Here is a 17,400-nt window from a genome sequence, read left to right as displayed (position 1 = left end):
ATACGGTAAAAAGAAGATTCATGCTGCCCATCCCCCCATCAACTTTGGAAATGATCAAGATGGATCACAGCTTAATCCACCTTCCCATCCAAGTATCGACGATCGACTTTGCCTCATCCACCAGCCCAAGATCAAGTAGCAACTGCGTCGAACCACGAACCGCCGAATCCAGAGCCGAGAAAATCCATGCATGGGTATAGCTAGTATGCTCACCGATGAAGATAGTCTTGAACTCAGTCTGGTAATATGCCGGTAGATACAGCTCCTGCTGTCCAACAAGCGGATCGCACCAAGCACCATTCTGGTGACGATCAGTTTCCCAACATTGGCGGTCGTAGATGCCGGTGAACTGTTCAGCGGCGATCTCGCCGTGTACCTCGACCATCGCGCGTTGGACGAGGGCAACGTGCTCCTCGGCGTTTAAAGCAACAGCGGAGCGGGCTTCTGTGCCGGAAATATACGAGGCGAGAATCACACCAGGACCAGTACCATTCATGTTGTAGGATGGGTAGCAGACGCTACCGATGCCGGAGATGTCGACGGAGCCGCAGCCACCAAAGATGGGTTCTTCCATGTGTTCCCAGAAGCGTGTTTCATAGAGAAGAGCCATCTTGCAGGCTGGGTCGTAATTTAGGGATGAGATTGCTCGGCTGAGAAGGGATGAGTACCGCGGCATTTCCCAGAGACGAACTTTGCTAAAGGGGGCTGCGACAACGGCGTAGTCGTATTCCTTGGACTTTTCGGGGACCATTTGGAGTGGGTCGTCACGCCAGGTGACGGCGACCTTGCCGGTTCTTTCGTTGTAGGCTAAACCTGCTACGGTGCGGTTGAGGGTGAGCTTATCCTCGACGTGAGGGTAGAACGCTTTTGGGAGGGACTCGAGACCCTTGTCGATGGTACGCCATTTGGTTGCAGCGAAATAAACGTCATCGTAGAAGTCACCCCAGATCGGGAAGTCTGTTGTCCCTGCGGCGTAGTCGGTGATGTTAGCGTTATACCCTAGGGCATAGCGCATGTATCCAGCCTCAGACCAGTGGAACATGCCATCTTCCACGGCTTTCTTGTGTGCCTGGTACATGTTGGTTGCGATATTGCGAATAGTCGCCTTATCATCCAGAGTGGTGTAGTTAGCATAAGCGGCTTCTGCAGCAGCGACAGCCGATGCGTTTGATGATGCTGCCGTGTACACGAGGGAAGCATTGGCTGCTACCTGGGCAACTGATGGAATACGACCGTCGGGCAGACGGATGCCCCCGAGTCGGCAGGAAGATTGGGGCCGTTTTGGACCCAGGGGATGAAGTTGACTTGGAGCTCGGGCTTGTCAACGTTCATTTTGTTCAAGACTCCGGCAAGCTGAAAAACCATTCGGTGATCCATGATCTCGAGAGTCTCGTTGGTATCCGCATAAGTGATGCTGACAGGAAATCGCATAGGGCCCATTTCCTGATACTGATACTGGTCTGGACGAGTGTTGTTCAGGTATTTCGTGCGAATACGCCCTCCAACCCGCTCGGATGACTCGTAGATGTGCCAATCGTGAATGCCGACGGACGACAGCAGGTGACTCGTCATGAGTCCGGACATGCCACCTCCAACAATGGCAACAGAGGTCTTCTTGGCCTTGGAAACAAATGCCTCGCTCTCCTTCTTGGATTTCATGTAGGCAACTCCGTCGAACCAGGGTCCCATGGCGTCTGCCACATCTGCAATGCTTTGACGCTTGAGGATAGGCGATGATATACTGATGGGCGAAGACCGGCCCAGGAGACTGGAACCAGAGAATGCATGGAGACAGAGTGCATGAGGAGCATCGAGAGGAGTCACCCAGACAAATCGTTCTGGGTGAGCTTGACGCTTCACAAACGTGCTTCCAATCTCATGATGCATCTGCCATGCATTCTGCATGTCACATTCACCGTACACAAGCTGCAAAGGGCCCTCGAAGGAGGTGTCGAGAAAATCCACGTGGATGTTGTGCAGCGAGTCAGCCGTCACATCTCCAGGCGAGTGAAACCGTATCACTTCAACATCTCGTTGTACAGTACCAGCTAACCCGAGTCCTGATACTCCCAATCCAAAGAGGATATGTCGCAAATCCTTCATCGCTGTTTCAGCAAAGGAGGCCTGGAAACTTGGTAGAGGACTCTGTGATCAATCAGGAAACATGTTGACATCGATCATCTTATATTCTTATTGTTCCAGGAATGACGAGTCACTTGCAACGTCAGTATCTGATAACGTTCTTTGTTTAACCTCCGCATTCAGACCCCCGGTGCATTGATACATCTATCCTTATCACGATAGATTAGAATCATGTTGACCGTCGAGATGTTTGCTCGGAAATGCCGTAGAATCCGAGAAATTGATTGAAAGGATCGGCAACTTGATCTTTACGTAAATTCGAAGTGACACTCAAAGGGCGCAACCATTCTAATCTTGACATCCCCGGCCGAAGTTGAGACAAACAAACACCTAGGATTCGCCCAGACGGCCGAAAAAGCCGTTATCGCAGCTACTGGGTAAGCTACAACATCTATCTTATCAACAGCTAGTGAGGGGTACCTGAGGCTACGCTACTTATGATTATCAAGCATCGCATCGTGCTTCCGATCTAGTTTTAAGTGACGATGGGAGGCTGGCTTGGCAAACATGCTCATGCTACAAGGGGAAGGTGTGTAGAAATCGATAGATTCCAGAATACCGTCAGGAGTGTAGGGTAGATGCTTGGAACATGCAAGGCACCTTCATTTGATCCATCAACATTTGAAGCGGGGTGAAATTTCCGGGGCAAGGGAGTCTTCAGTTGAGGGATACACCCAACTTCCTAATTGAGTCATGATCGCGATTACGATAGGGAAGTATACCTTATCAACTATGACAGCAAATGTTGAAGCGAATGCAACACGGCTCGGCAAAGTCTTGGCGGGCTTATCAGGAGCGCAGTTCGCTAGTGAGTTATGATGGGCCCGGGGTGCGGGGATATCTCCGCGAATGCCACATCCGAACAATTAAGTGATTTTTACACCAGAAATTATATTAGTTGGAGTGCATTAATGATAGTTGGTGCATGTCTGCATTTTCAAGAACACGTGGTGAGTATTCTCTGCCACATTGGCTTTTGTTTTCGCGCAGGATAACTAAATATGCAGTCAGCTTTGATGAATTAGGAAGCCGAGTGTCGATAAATTATCACTGACGTCCCATCGAGGCGTGTTGAGCCTATCAGAAGATTGGGAGAATGATATCTCACAGCCTCGAGGATGGCTCGAAGAAGGATCAAAGTAGAAAGCCAATTTATTAGACCAAAAGCACGGCAGGAATAACAGAAATCATGGCAAATATTCCAGACAAGAAAGCATCCTAGAAGAATCACCGTTGAACAGAGGCTCAGACGCACTAGTAGTGCCTGAAGTAGTCTGTGTCGAAGAGATATGATAGTAGATGCGGCAGAGGTGGAAGAAGTAGCGGAATGAGCAGCAACCGAAGAAACCTGAGCACCCGCCTTGAAACTAAAAGTAGGCGATACAAGCGCTAAAGTTGCTGTTAAAGTTTGAGTGCTCACTGCCATTTTAGTAGTAGACGCTGATTGCTCCACCGCCTTCTCATTTTGGCCACCGACTACACCGACTACAAAGGCTGTTGTGGCTGAGAAGACGACAAATTCGGTCGCAGAAGAAGTCTCAGACCCAGAGCGCATCGAAGTGGCTGCCACAATTTCAACAGGGTAGACAGTAGTTCCAACTAGGACGGACTCTGTTGTTGCAGAAATGGTATTATGGCGAAAAGGGCAGCCGATAGTAGTCAACGGACAAGCGCACCAGCGTTCGTCAGTTGGTTATAATCGACGAGAAGGTCCACCACCATCAACCGCCAAAAGACTGTTTGAATCGAAATATTAAATGGGAAACCACCCCCTTTAGAGATCTGGTCCTTCTATAGTTTGTGAATGAATACGTACGCGGTAAATATAATGAACGTAGCAACCGGCGTAAGGGTGAAATTAAACCACTTCTTATTCAAAGACCAGTTCTGGCAGATACTAGGTTTCTTTCCTATGGTGCTGAACGGAGGAGGACTTCCAAATACCAACGGGTCATGTGGATCATTGGTTGGAGTAGGGGCAAGAACGATCGCTATAGATTCATCATTGTTTGCAGTCAAATAAATTAGACATTGAAGGAAGGGCTCATTGATGGTTGATAATGGAAAAAACTACGAAAAATGAGAGTTGCGCTAGGAGGCTGGTTCTCCATAGTGAGAAAAAAAAAATAAGAAGTGTCTGCCAACCCGGCTTTCTGGAGCAACTAGGAGATCGAGATACATGAGTCACAGAAAATGGGACGAAGTAATGAATTTACATAATAAATAGCCGGCTTACTGTGGTTAAATATTGGGGATCTTCTGATGAAATGGTCAAATATTAGGGAAATCCAGGCGACAAGCGATTTATTTGACGATGGAAACGTTTGACAGAGTGGCTAGCATTCACAGAAGAGGTTGGGATTCATTGGGATCCGTCTATTTAGATAAAGGCCTCAAAAGATGCACTCCATTCGTGAAAATACGTCATTTTTACTCGCCCCAAGAGCAGCAATAGGCAGCGATACGATTACCGTTGGATATTATGGACTAGCGCAAGGCAAATTACAGAGAGTGGGACAACTTGCTCAGGTAAGTATTGAGATGAGCGATCGGGTCGCTCCATGAACCGTCTCGGGCGGGGGGTTGATTCATTTCCCCCTCGTGGTCGCTATATACGCTCGTACATGAGAAGCTACAGATCTAGATTCCAGATAACTGGCAAGAAGAGGCGAGGAGCTACACTAAAACGGAAGGTGAGAGCGACCCAGCACGGTATCCTTTCATAAAATATGCACGTTGTGCATGACGTCTACCGGAGTTACTCCGTACCTCGGCATTCTGTTAGCAGCGAGAGAAAGAAAACAAGCAATGCATAGTTAGCCAGGCCTTCAGCCCCGGATTTACCCCATTTCCAACGTCATAGCAGTTTCATCTCTCGCCAAGTTCTCACCACCCACGCAATCACCTAGTACTTCATGTAAGAATAGGGAGCAGTAGTGGACCCCTTCGCCACGAGGACACGAAAGTCGGCCCAGGACGGGAAAATACCCCAGGTTGTAGCCAAGGTAAAAGTGATGAAAGTGAAGACAAGGCAAGACTTTTACAAAACCTTAACCCACGCCACCAACTTGCCAAACTCTGGGCATTGCAACCCATCTTATACCTTGACCACCGCATACGCATAAAGGCGGAAAAAACAAGCATGCAGCCGAATTCAAAGTCCCGAAGTTCCCTCGGGCCCCCGGATTTCGCGGGGAAAGAACCTAGTCGGGGTCCATGAGTGTCTATCCCCCACATTCTCTCCACATAACGTCTGTCGGACCCGCTTGCCTGCCGAGGATGGTGGTCCGACCCACGAATCAACGCGCCCAATTGCGCTCGATAAAATGATCCCTGGCTTGGATCTGGATCGATGAAGTTTTCGGGGCTGAAGCGTTGGGTATTTATTGGGCCTGGAGTTTCTCCGATGGCTTGGCTGGGTTGGGCTTTGGAGTGTGGGTTTCGAGTTAAGGTGGGTTGGGGTGGGGTGTGAATTGACGGGGTATGGGAATATAATATCCCCTGAGTGGAATTGATCGTCTCTCGAAACTTGAAGTTTTTTCGAGGCTACTTGCGGCCACCTGTGGATTCTTCTCTTGATTCTACTCTCAATCCCACAAAAACCCTTTTTCATGATGTCGGACGACAATATCAGCGATAAGCAGGAGGCTTCCACCATCGAGATGCTACGCCGCATCCAGACAGCGGAGAGTGTCCTGCTCCCTATCCCACGCGATGCATTCGAGAAGCTCTATCTGAGTCCTAAGATTCCGACTGCGGGTAATCTGCGACGCACCTTCGGTAACCCGACGCCGATTTCGTTGATGGGTTTCTTGCTTGCTGCGACACCTGCGGCGATGTTGACGATGGGGTGGAGGGGGGCCGGTGGCAATGGCGGTGCTATCTTGTAAGTTCCATATCCTCTGGCGAAAATGGATAGGACAGTGCTGATTCATGGGTTCATAGACCGGTGTATATCTTCTTTGGAGGCATGGTTCAGATCTTCGGAGCAGTGGGCGAATGGATCATTGGGAATACCTTCTCCTGCGCTCTGTTCTTCACCTATGGAACTTTTTGGATCGTTCAGGGTACGAGTAATATGCCCTTCTTCGCTGTTGGGACCAATTACTCGCCAACGGGAAATTCATTGGAGGGAATGACCACGCCTGAGTATAGTGCCACCGTCGGTTCGTATAACTTTTCAGCCGAAACAATCCGAAACTGACATTGCGGTTCTTAGGATTATACTACGTTATTCTTGCCGTCCTAACCTCCGTCTACCTCATTTGCTCCCTTCGAACCAACATCTGCCTTTTCCTAGCCCTATTTCTCCTTGTCGTTACCTTCTCTCTGACGGCTGCTACTTTCTTCCAAACCGCGCTGGGCAATGCTGTTCAAGCTGCTAAGCTTCAAAAGGCGGCCGGTGCATTCAATTTTGCTTTGTGTATACCCATCTGGCATATCTTTGTCGCTCAGATTCTTGATTCTGTGGATTTCCCGTTTTCGCTTCCTGTGGGTGATTTAAGTACTGTTGTGCTTGGGAAATCTCAAAAGGCGAGGAAACATGAGGCGGAGAGACAATGAAATGGAAAGAAGCAGCACCTGGGGCAATTGGTTGCGAAACACGAGAAAAGAGAGGGTGATCAAGTATTTGCAACCAACCCGATGAAGATCAATTTAATCAATAACATTCCAACATGCCAACATGCCAAAATTACGTTACGTACCAAGCCGAAAGCCCATTTTGAGTCTGTAATGGAGCTACTATTACAATACATCCAGCACCATTGACTTTGTTAGACCTAAAACGTACCTGCGCACGTACACATGCACGGTTATGATTTGTACAGTAAGTACCTTCGATGTGGCCTCACAAAAACGTGCGCATGAATTAAATCCATCGTCATTTCCTTTCTCCCTTTTCTCTGTTTTAGTCTTCACCGGCATCTAGTTTTTCCGGCTCAAGCCCACATGAACTTCCTAGACCTCCAATCGTGAGTGGTTAAAGTATGGATGGGAGCCCATCTCGCATTGAATACATCTCCCAAACACGCAACTCAATTTAGATGTAGGCCACGCAGACTCTGATAGGCGTGTATTTTACATAAACGTTGGAATACTGTCAGAGACTAAAATCTCGTACAAAAATAGAAAAGTAAAACATTGCTAAAAGCGGCCACTTGTTATTCCGGGGTGATACTTTCCAAACCTATGGTTCAGCTACCCCACCGTTCACGCGGATGCCCCGGAAGAAGAAAACGATCGTTAGTACCATGAGTTCTAGAATGTGGCAACCGTCTTAAAATCAAGTATTACGAGTCGAACTCAAGTTGCTTATGTTATTTTCTCGCCGATATTTACTCTTTAGAGGCCACGGAGCCGTTTTCAGACCAGATGAGCCCTTGTTGATAGTAGTCGCCCACGTCATTATGAGCAGAGCAGCATTTTCAGTCCACTAAATTGTATATGAATTAGTGGTCTTTGAGGTAAGAGACTATTGACTGAGGTAAGAGACTCTTGAGCGTTTAAATCTTTGCGAAGTTGATTCAATTGAATTTCTTCTTGGAGTCCATCGATGTATATATAACAACATAGTTCACCTTGAACTTCCCTTTTATCAGACCTTCTTTGTTAAAAAATAGCAAATAATATTTACCAACCGCTACAATCATCCAATTTCCTTCAACCATTATGAAGAGCTTCTTTACTTCGTTGGCTCTTGCTGCCTTTGCCATTACGGGCTCTCTCGCCAAAAGCACCATGTGTGAGAGTAACCAGGTAGTTATTTGCAAAGGCAATGGCAATGGTGGCCTTATTTCCCTGGGTAATATCGCCTCGGGCCTTCTCGGCGATAGTTGTTCTGGCGGCGATGTCTACTGCTGCTCCCAGCAAGACGTCGAACAGGTGCGATGCTATTGAATTCTTTGGCGGCCGATTCCATCAATTAACTAACAAATAACAGATCGGTCTCCTCAACCTCGACCTGAATGCGCAATGCAGTCTCAACAATCTTTGAGAATGTTTTCAAAGTCATGTGCTTTTCTTTAAGTACTGGTTTCACGGTTCCATCTGACATGTTGGAAATACCTACCCTACCTACTATCATTAATCTTTCGGTACAAAAAATCTACTTTTTGGATAAGCATTTTTTGCATTTAAACCTCTCCGTAATCAGAGACATCCAATCAAAAAGAAGTTTTGGCGAAAATTCTGCCGCCAAGCAGTCATATTCTGATAGGCGCCGTATTCCTGGGCGACAAGGCATAGTTACCGGAAATTGCAGCGTGCAGATGACAATCTCCGGATCTTCCTAATAACACATACGTCAGGTATAATAAGACAATATACTGCCGCCCTACAAGATAGACTTAAAAGAGGTTGGTGGGCAAGGGTTTGGCAAGGAGCGGCGGGAGACCGCTGAGGGGATAAGGAGCGAATATAACCCTCACCCTTGCTCAATCCCCTACTCAGGAAGCGAGCGGGTGAGACTTTTTGAGCCAAAGATCTGGGAGATGCTAGGTATTAGGAAATGTACATGGGGGCGTCCTCGCTATTCCTGAGTGCTTGGAGGCCTGCCTCAAAACCAAGCACCTCAAAAAGTAACAATTGCAAAGACTAAAGGATCTTGGGTTGGTTTGACCATCGCAATAAGCCGGTCATGAGCTCATGTTACCTATGCTGTACTGATAAACAGACGTCAGCAGAATGCTCTCAAAGTGTAGTAGTCTCAAAACGAGCTCTTTTTGGTGAGGAATGGGGGTGCTTGATGTGGCGTGGGTTCTCGGCAGTACAGTAAGTTCTAGAACTGGGGCGGAGTCTTTCGGAAATTTGTCATATTTGCGCCCAAGACCCTTTTCTGTCACGGTGGATCGATCCATGTCGAATAGACATGCCAAGAGGGAAAACGAGGAGGTAAGGTGAACAGAGTTTGTAGAAGTTCGGTCGCGCTCGTTCTCGTTATCGCTCGTATCTTGGCCGTATAGGATTTGCAGCGATTGGCGTCGGAAAGTGGGCCTCTAGATCGACTCCACACGAGCTTGGACTATGTAGTTGTCGGAACCTTTTGAGCCGGATGAACCAATTTTATCGCACCAGTCACAAATATGCGATCTGCCAATATTGACTCCATGTCCTCAGCGCACGGGTGGGGTAGGGTCCCTAATAAAACCTGATTTGTGTCTTAGTTGAGTAGTCCGGAGATTGCCATCAGGTAGGCACTGACCCTTTCGCATGGGTTCCAAGGACGATCGACAGCCAGTTTGGCTCGAGCACCGGCTGGATCTGCACATCCCATACTACATGTGGAGCAGGAAAGGGGGAAGCTAGAGTTTTCTTGGTAGATGCAGGTACCCTTCCGAAATTGAGAGCCATAGACCACTGCCGTGCTGCATCTGTTGTTGACCCTGGCCCAGAGTATAAAGTAGTTGGTGTATTGCTGCCCTCTTAGTGCTCTTCATCCTCAATCTTCTCACTACAGTCATTCTCTAAAATGAAGTTCTCCTCTGTGGCTCTTGCCAGCGCGGCCATGGGCCTTGCCCAAGCTACTCCTCTCGTTGAGCGCGCTCAAATCACCGATGCCGATGTCCTCAACTACGCGTTGACTTTGGAGCACCTCGAAGCCGCCTTTTACCAGGAGGGTCTCAAGAACTACACTCAAGCCGACTTCCAGAAGGCCGGCATGCAGGATCCCTTCTACGCCAACCTCAAGGAGACCGCCAGTGACGAGCAGCAGCACGTCCAGTTCTTGACCAAGGCTCTGAAGGCCGCTGGCGCTAAGCCCGTCGAGGCTTGCACCTATGTCTTCCCTTCCACCGACGTCAAGTCTTTCCTTGCCCTCGGTAGTATCCTGGAGGGAGTTGGAGTGAGTGCCTACCTTGGTGCGGCCGCCAGCATCATGGACAAGACTTACCTCACTGCCGCCGGCAGCATCTTGACCGTTGAAGCCCGTCACAGCGCCTACCTGCGTGCCGCCCTTGGCGAGGCCCCCGCTCCTCAGCCTTTCGACAACCCGCTCGACTTCGATGAGGTTTACACCCTCGCCTCGCTCTTCATTGCCTCCTGCCCCGAGAGCAATGGCAAGCTGCCGGTCAAGGCCTTCCCCGCCTTGACTATGCCCTCCATGGCTCCCGTCATGACCGGCGCCAAGGTCGACCTGATGGTTGCCGGTGATATGCCCAAGGACACTTCGGACATCTACGCCGCTTTCATCACTGTCACTGGCCCTGTCTGGGCTCCCCTTGAGTCCACTGGTGCCGGCAAGTTCAGCGTCACTGTCCCAGAGGGTATTGCTGGCCAGAGCTACGTGGTCCTGACCAAGGGCAACAAGCAGGCTACGGATGACAACATCGTCGCCGGCCCCGCCATCGTCGAGGTATGTTAGAATGCATTAAAAATTATCGGAATATCCAATGTTAACCTTTTCCAGGTTGGTGAGCCCAATGGACCCATGGGAATGGGCTCCAAGTGTAGCGGCAGCTCGAAGCCCTCCATGTCCGGCTGGCCCTCAATGACCATGTCTATGCCCTCCGCCTCTAAGACCGGCATGCCCTCCATGTCCTCGGGCAGCATGACCTCTGCGTCCGCCGCTGCGTCGTCCTCTCCCGTCTTCAACGGTGCAAGCGGAAAGAGCGTGAGCGTTTTCGCCAGTGTCTTTGGAGCTGTGGCTGCCGTTGCTGCCTTTTTGCAGTAAATTAACAGTGTCTTCTATCCGAGCGGTCGGCACAACAAATCCCGCAATATATTAATTTTATTATCACATATTTTTATGTCAATACTATTCGTTTCTTGAAATCGAGCTCAGTCAGACTATCAGGCTACCATTCGATCAATTATTTCGGTATTCTAGTACCGGTTTTACAAAGCTATAATTAAATCATCCAATATAGGCAAGGGGGTGCTACATAGAGTGAACGTATAGCTTGACTAAGAAAGTATCTAAGGAGGGCCTCTACATTTGTGTCTTTAGTTATATTTTTCTAAGCATACAGCCGTAGTAAAACCAGCTTCACGCCGGGCCGGGTCCGGGGGTCAGTGTTGCCAAGAGGCGTGCATGCCTGAGCTGTACGTCTGCAAAAGCAAAATGCAGCCGCCGAATTGCGGAGGACGACTGTGAAAGGTGTGCTCGTCTTGGGAAAGAATGCACTTTTTTGGATCTGCCGCAAAGGAGGCGCAAGCAGAGAGGTACAAGGTAGGGACGGCACTGTGCGCATCTATAGCGGCCGCTCAAGAAACATCTCCTTTTGAGTCGACTGGACACATATCAGATACTAATTTGCGGCTTGTATTCACAGACGGATTGAGGGACTGGAGGCCAGGTTGGAGGAACTAGTCACGCGAGTATCCACCCTTGACAAGGACAAAAACTGCATTAGTGACTCAGCATTTTCTGGGGCTACACTCTCATCTGGGAATCTCACGGCGCCTCTGCAGCCTTCCACGCCCCATGCTTATATATCTCGTACCTCAGTGGATAATTTGTCTTCGAGGATACGCTCGTCACTAACACCACCAACAGCTGTCATCCCGCCCAGCACCAGTGAGGGCTATGCGGACCTAGTTGACCGGCATATCATTACTCTGGAGTATGCAGAGGCTCTGCTGGCTGAGTTCACTCTTCACTATGCCACCTTCTTTCCCTTCGTGGTCTTGGACAAGGGGATCGATGCGAACAAGCTCAGGCAAGATGCCCCCTTACTTTTCCTGGTAGTTATATCTGTGGCACTCCGCTCAGACCCATCTCTTCAGAGGCTGCTTGGGGAGGAGATACAAGCACAAATAAGTTCCAAGCTCATAGGCCGCGGCGAGAGGAGCCTGCAGGCCCTGCAAGCACTCCTAATTTATGCAGCTTGGCGGCACTATTTTGCCTCACCGAATGGAGAGCGAGATATGTTTGCGATGATGCAACTATGCGTCACCATGGTTTACGATTTAAGTCTTGATAAAAGTATTGCTGCAAGCTTGGCCAAGAAGCGTGCCCTCCTAGGAGCATATTGGTTGTCTGCCGGGTATGTGTTACGGAATTTCGCCAACGCCCCTTAACGCACCAGCTATACAATTGACTGCGCGCTAATAAGCCCTGTGCCTGAAAGTTTCTCGAGATCTCTCCAGAGACCACCGGTGATGCAAATTAGCAGGTATATGGAAGACTGCTGTCGCCACTTGGCTACAGCAGGCCAATACCACACGGATAAGCAAATAGAACCGCTTGTGCTCCTCGCATCCCTTGCTGGTCGAGTCGGAGAACGTTCAGCTACTTCGATGTGGAGTATACCTCAGTCCAAGGATGTCCGGGTGTCTCAATGACTGCAGATGGATTCCTCCGCGAGTTACAGCTCATTAAAACATTAGCTGCTGCGGGAGAAGAGGCTCGCACAGGTCTGTGTAAACGAAACAAATCTGATATAAACTTTTCACTAATATCTTTATAGACAACAGCATGGTAAATATGGAGCTTGATTACACGGAATCTTATATTTTGGAAGGGGCTGTTCACAATGAGCTCTGGGAGCCTGCGCCAAATAGAGCACCTGATATAGGCACTAGCCGTATCCACGTTCAGCCTTTGCTCACGCCCTCTAGAGCCGCGATGATGTGGCACTTGCTGGACTCTAACAAAGCTTTTGTTCAGAAAGTTCTGGTGATACATGACTTGACTATTCAATTTTTGCCGTGCACTGTTTCCTGGAGAATTTGTTACGTGCTTGCCAGCCTCATACGGCTAACTTTCACTCTTGTCGAAAGCACTATAGTGCCAGCCCGCACAGATGCAGCACATATCTTGTCCGTCCCGGAAATGCTTGATGAAAGCCGCTCCAGGCATGCAGCTCAACAGATTGCCGATGAGATAAATTTTATCCAGATTATTGGCGATCTTGCCGCGAAATTCGAAAGAGTCGCGCAAGCCCCGTTTGCGGGAGTCATTAGGACGAGCGACAACATGGTCCCGTTCATCACGAAACAAAAGAAACTCGCCATCGCCTATTCTAAAAAGCTCCGTGATGCAATTTCCGGCACCAATACAGCTGCTGTTGAGACAGACCTCATGCGAGACTGTCAGCCTCTCACAAATATCCAAGATAGTCATCGGAGTCCGACAGAGCAACTGAACCGCGACGCACCTGGAGATGGCACTCAAGTGGGACCCTTTGAGGGAGCTGACGATGGCGGAAAAGGAAATTTCCAAACGCAAGAATGGCCGCTTTCGGATGATCTCACGGGGCTGGAATTATTTGACATGGACTGGGAATCTATCATGCAGTCATTCTCAATACCGCCATAATTAATAGCCGAAATTCGAACTCAGTTAAGTGTCCCTTGACTGAGCTCCATGCATATTAGATTGGGAACATGGAATAACCCAAAAAGTATTCGGACTGCTATAGTAACCACATACGTTATTAGTGTGAGCTCCGTCCGGCGCAATATACACCCGTCGGCCGATAATTCTGTCGATAAGCTGCTGTTACCTCTAATATGTGGAAATCTAGATCAGCAAGGCTGCTGACTGTCACCCTGAGAGGCTATTTGCAGATATGCTGACCGACTTGATTTGAAATCTGAAATCCAGAAATAACCCCTATAAAAGCCGATGAAGAGGCTAAGGAATGACCTAAACAGACATCTAGCATCTGTCAGAGCCCGAAATTAGCAATTGAGCTGTTCACAACAAATTACCAACCTTTACGTTCCATCTTTATTTGTTTGTCATGCCTTCTTACGCTATCACTGGCGCTACAAGAGGCTTGGGCCTTGAGCTCGTCAGGCAGTTTTCCAGCAACCCATTCAACACTATCTTCGGCATCGTCCGCGACCCCGACAACGCCATTAGTTTGATCTCGCTCACCAAGGTTAACCCCAATGCGCACATTATTAAAGGCGACGTGGGAAACCTCGAGCTGCTCGCCGGCGCCGCCACCGCCGTCTCTAAGGTCATGGGTGGTGGGTTAGACATCCTGATCCAAGCTTAACTAAAGTATCAGTCGTTATCCTGACTTTCTTTCCATTCTACAAACGCATCTTCTGCAAGTCTCACCCGAAAGTCTTTCCCAACAAGTCGATAATCTGCACAGTAGCGCCAGGACACACCATCCGCGATGGACGTCCCTCAGACAGAGGGCGAGCCACCGGATAACGAGGCAAAATCACATTCTGACGCCCCCTACAATACCCACGGTGACTATCGCAAAATTTACGACAGCAAAGGGAGCTTCCGGCTCAAGAGCAGTTAATCCCGCCATAGACATCGGCACGGAACCTCAGACGAAAAACGCCGACACGTCACGAACTTGCGTCTCCAGGTTGACGAGTAACCTTATTCATTCTAAAGTATTAGCCGCGCTCCTTATCGCGACTAATTTATGTTCTAGTACCCCCGAAGAGATATAGGCGATATTTCCAAATATTAAATTAGCACATTATAAGTTTCAAGGAGCCGAAAATACAGTGCACAATAAAGCGCATATAATGCACTATCTAACTGTGTACTCGATTATCAATTTAGGACTGTAAATCCGACTATGCTGAATTCATATCAAAAATGTCTTGGAACTTCAGCAGAACGAAAAGTAAGGTAGATGAAATCGGTAAAGTTGTCTGCAGTGAAGTATTTTCTAATAATAGTCGACTAAACCAGCGAGAAGGGCCTATGCATGGGGAAGACTCTAGCTACGTCAGGGGAGAAGACCACTGAGTGAACTTCACCTGAATGGCTCTCGAGACTTGACTGGGTCGTGTCTGACGCCGTGTCTCAAAGTCGCACAGCGTAATCATCAGAGCCACATGCCAGCAGCCGACCATCAGGCGAGAGGGCCACCGAGTAAACTCCGTCTAAATGGCCCTCAAAAGTCTGCTGAAGCTTGCCCGTCAATATGTCCCATAGAAGCACCGTCCTATCATAAGAGCCGGACACTAGTAGATGGCCGTTAGACGAGAAGGCCAGCGACCGAACCCGCTTGGTATGGCCCTAGAGAGTCTGCTGTAGCATGCCCGACGCCATGGACCAGAGACGTATCATACAATCCTCAGAGCCAGAGGCCAGCAGCTGGCCGTTGGGCGAGAAAGCCACTGAATGCACCGCACTAGAATGGCCCTCAAGAGTCTTCTGGAGTGTGCCTGTCACGGTGTCCCACAGGCACACTGTGTGATCATAGGACCCAGAAGCTAATAGTTGGTCGGTGGGTGAAAAAGCTACTGACTGACCCAATTTGAATGGCCAATAAGGGGTTTCTGGAGCATGCCTGACGCTATGTCCCACAGACACACAGCATAATCGTCTGTGCCTGACGCTAGCAGACGACCGTCAGGGGAGAAGGTCACCGATTGAACCCAATTTACATGACCTTCAAGGGTACGTTGGAGGACACCCGTCACAGGGTCCCAAAGGCGCACTGTGTGGTCATAGGATCCAGACGCTAATAGTCGGCCGTCGGGCGAGAAGGCCACTGACTGAACAAGACCAGAATGACCCTCGAGAGTCTGCTGGAGTGTGCCTGTTGTAGTATCTCAGAGGCGCACTGTCTTGTCATAGGATCCAGATGCTAAAAGCCGGCCGTCGGGCGAGAAGGCGACTGAGTAAATCTGGCCTAAATGGCCCTCAAGAGCCTGCAACTCTGCGTTCCAACTTTCCTCAACTCGGGGTAACTGGCATATCCAAGTAGGAAGCTCTTTTGAGAAGTTCGTACGGACGATTGCCGTTCGGGGTGCAAATATAAGTCCCACACAATAAAGCTGAAGGGGCACTTTGTCCGCTATCTGGCAATTTCTCAAGGACTCATGATGATCTTGCGGGGTATCGGTTGCTGCGGCGAAAACGTGTCAGGCTGTCAGCTTAACCTCCATCATGTGACAGCTTGTTCGCTATTCGTTGGGTTATCATACTGGCCGTCTATCGACCTAGCTTGTTGGTTCGGAAACACAAAGCCTATACCTCAAAGCTAGTAGATTCATTCTTAGGTGTCAGCATAATTTGGCAGAGCGTATTAGCATTTAGGCGGTCCGCTGTATTATGCTTAATTTCCGGGCTAGAGTCTTGGCTATGGGACTCAGAATCAAGTCAAGCGTGCGCATCGGTGAAGTTGGTTTTGCACTTCTCTGTATTTCTCAATGACTTCCAATAAGTCTAGGCATATTGTGCACCGGAGCTACTTCGTAACAGACTCAGTCAATGATCAATTCATGAACTCGGTGGCGGCGTAATATCATTACAACTAAAAGGCACGTTGGGTCCAATTCAACGCCATCCCCCAACCCTACCCTCATCCCACCTCGCCTTCGCCTCCTTTCTAGACGCAAGCTTCGAAGCCTCACTCCTCACCCTCCTGACCCAATCTGTAATGTCCTTCTCCGTCGCCCGACCATGATGGTCCTCGTCAAGGAAACTCTCCTCCACTGCATGACAAACAGCCTCCTGCTCCGCGATCGCTGCGCTCAGGCGCTGGTATAAAGTCTTAGGCGACCACGGCGCCAGCGCGGTGTCCATCTCCGTTTGTTTCTTGCGCCAGGAGACTTCCAAGGATTGGTGTGTGAGAAGCATTTTCTCGGTTGAGGCGCGTAGCTCGGCGACGTGGGACTGCATTTCTAGGAGGCGGGTTACGAGGTCCTTGTTTGTTTGGATTAGGGTGTCGAGGTAATCTTGGCGGGATGTGTGGGAGGGATGTTGGTTTGACAGGGCGGTTATTAAGCTTGAATCTTTAAGGATTGATTGGAGATCGGTTGTTCTGGGGTTATTAGTTGGATTGGGTTTAGGTTGGCTTGGGGGAGGAATACGCACGATTTGTCCTTTACAAATTCTGGGAGCCAGCCTTCTTCGATTGATGGGGGTGCTGGGAGGGGTGTTTGTTGGTTTTGGTAATAGGCCTGAGCATCTGGCTGATAGCTGGCTTGTGGTTGCGGTGCCATCGAGGTGTTCTGGGGAGTGCCTCCTCGACTCGCTTCATGGCTGCTGGGTTTGGGAGGGGGCGGTGGTGGTGTATCGGCGTTGAGCGCTGGATGCGACATCGGAGGCGTCGAGTAGAATGATGGCTGTGTAGGAAAGGGGGACGCGGATTGAGACATGATGTGGTGATGTGGGGTTCGGACGTTGGAAAGTTGGAGATGCGGGAAAGCAGCGAGAGCTTGGCGGCCCGAGATTAGAGAGCCCCGATAAGAGCAATAGCAATCTACATTTCGCTTTAGGAATTGGAGAATAGTATCAGACATATGAACTTCGGGTTTGCTCATTCATTTCGTTATTTAATTATAGTGCAGCGGCATGGTTGCTGAACACAGGCTATTCAAGTCGAC

The 17,400-nt window shown here is 49.3% G+C and overlaps 8 protein-coding genes across 8 annotated transcripts; 6 read left to right on the top strand and 2 right to left on the bottom strand.

The window, feature by feature from the left end:
* Positions 1-64: 64 nt before the first annotated feature.
* On the bottom strand, positions 65-2,103 carry N7443_009775 (flavin monoamine oxidase family protein; the record flags this gene model as incomplete). Its single annotated transcript, XM_056889831.1, has 2 exons — positions 65-1,210; positions 1,231-2,103. The coding sequence occupies 2 exons, from the start codon at positions 2,101-2,103 to the stop codon at positions 65-67; spliced, it is 2,019 nt and encodes a 672-aa protein (XP_056736322.1).
* A 3,653-nt stretch (positions 2,104-5,756) lies between these two features.
* On the top strand, positions 5,757-6,705 carry N7443_009774 (putative plasma membrane ammonium transporter (Ato3); the record flags this gene model as incomplete). Its single annotated transcript, XM_056889830.1, has 3 exons — positions 5,757-6,028; positions 6,088-6,308; positions 6,362-6,705. 3 exons carry the CDS (start codon positions 5,757-5,759, stop codon positions 6,703-6,705), a joined length of 837 nt encoding a protein of 278 aa, XP_056736321.1.
* A 1,107-nt stretch (positions 6,706-7,812) lies between these two features.
* Positions 7,813-8,137, top strand: N7443_009773 (uncharacterized protein; the record flags this gene model as incomplete). Its single annotated transcript, XM_056889829.1, has 2 exons — positions 7,813-8,025; positions 8,084-8,137. The coding sequence occupies 2 exons, from the start codon at positions 7,813-7,815 to the stop codon at positions 8,135-8,137; spliced, it is 267 nt and encodes an 88-aa protein (XP_056736320.1).
* Positions 8,138-9,610: 1,473 nt separating this feature from the next.
* N7443_009772 (ferritin-like domain-containing protein) lies at positions 9,611-10,810 on the top strand (the record flags this gene model as incomplete). Its single annotated transcript, XM_056889828.1, has 2 exons — positions 9,611-10,492; positions 10,547-10,810. The coding sequence occupies 2 exons, from the start codon at positions 9,611-9,613 to the stop codon at positions 10,808-10,810; spliced, it is 1,146 nt and encodes a 381-aa protein (XP_056736319.1).
* A 447-nt stretch (positions 10,811-11,257) lies between these two features.
* N7443_009771 (uncharacterized protein) lies at positions 11,258-12,159 on the top strand (the record flags this gene model as incomplete). The annotated part of the gene is made up of 2 exons (XM_056889827.1): positions 11,258-11,301; positions 11,412-12,159. The coding sequence occupies 2 exons, from the start codon at positions 11,258-11,260 to the stop codon at positions 12,157-12,159; spliced, it is 792 nt and encodes a 263-aa protein (XP_056736318.1).
* Positions 12,160-12,913: 754 nt separating this feature from the next.
* Positions 12,914-13,399, top strand: N7443_009770 (uncharacterized protein; the record flags this gene model as incomplete). The annotated part of the gene is made up of 1 exon (XM_056889826.1): positions 12,914-13,399. The coding sequence occupies one exon, from the start codon at positions 12,914-12,916 to the stop codon at positions 13,397-13,399; it is 486 nt and encodes a 161-aa protein (XP_056736317.1).
* A 427-nt stretch (positions 13,400-13,826) lies between these two features.
* Positions 13,827-14,087, top strand: N7443_009769 (uncharacterized protein; the record flags this gene model as incomplete). Its single annotated transcript, XM_056889825.1, has 1 exon — positions 13,827-14,087. One exon carries the CDS (start codon positions 13,827-13,829, stop codon positions 14,085-14,087), a length of 261 nt encoding a protein of 86 aa, XP_056736316.1.
* A 2,261-nt stretch (positions 14,088-16,348) lies between these two features.
* Positions 16,349-17,172, bottom strand: N7443_009768 (vacuolar protein sorting family 37 protein; the record flags this gene model as incomplete). Its single annotated transcript, XM_056889824.1, has 2 exons — positions 16,349-16,835; positions 16,889-17,172. The coding sequence occupies 2 exons, from the start codon at positions 17,170-17,172 to the stop codon at positions 16,349-16,351; spliced, it is 771 nt and encodes a 256-aa protein (XP_056736315.1).
* Positions 17,173-17,400: the final 228 nt, after the last annotated feature.

Source organism: Penicillium atrosanguineum, assembly GCF_028827265.1.
Source record: "Penicillium atrosanguineum strain IBT 20685 chromosome Unknown utg000008l_segment0_segment0, whole genome shotgun sequence".
In the NCBI taxonomy this organism is placed as follows: domain Eukaryota; kingdom Fungi; phylum Ascomycota; class Eurotiomycetes; order Eurotiales; family Aspergillaceae; genus Penicillium; species Penicillium atrosanguineum.
Note: the sequence above shows the minus strand (reverse complement) of the source record. Positions and strands in the feature narration are given on the sequence as shown.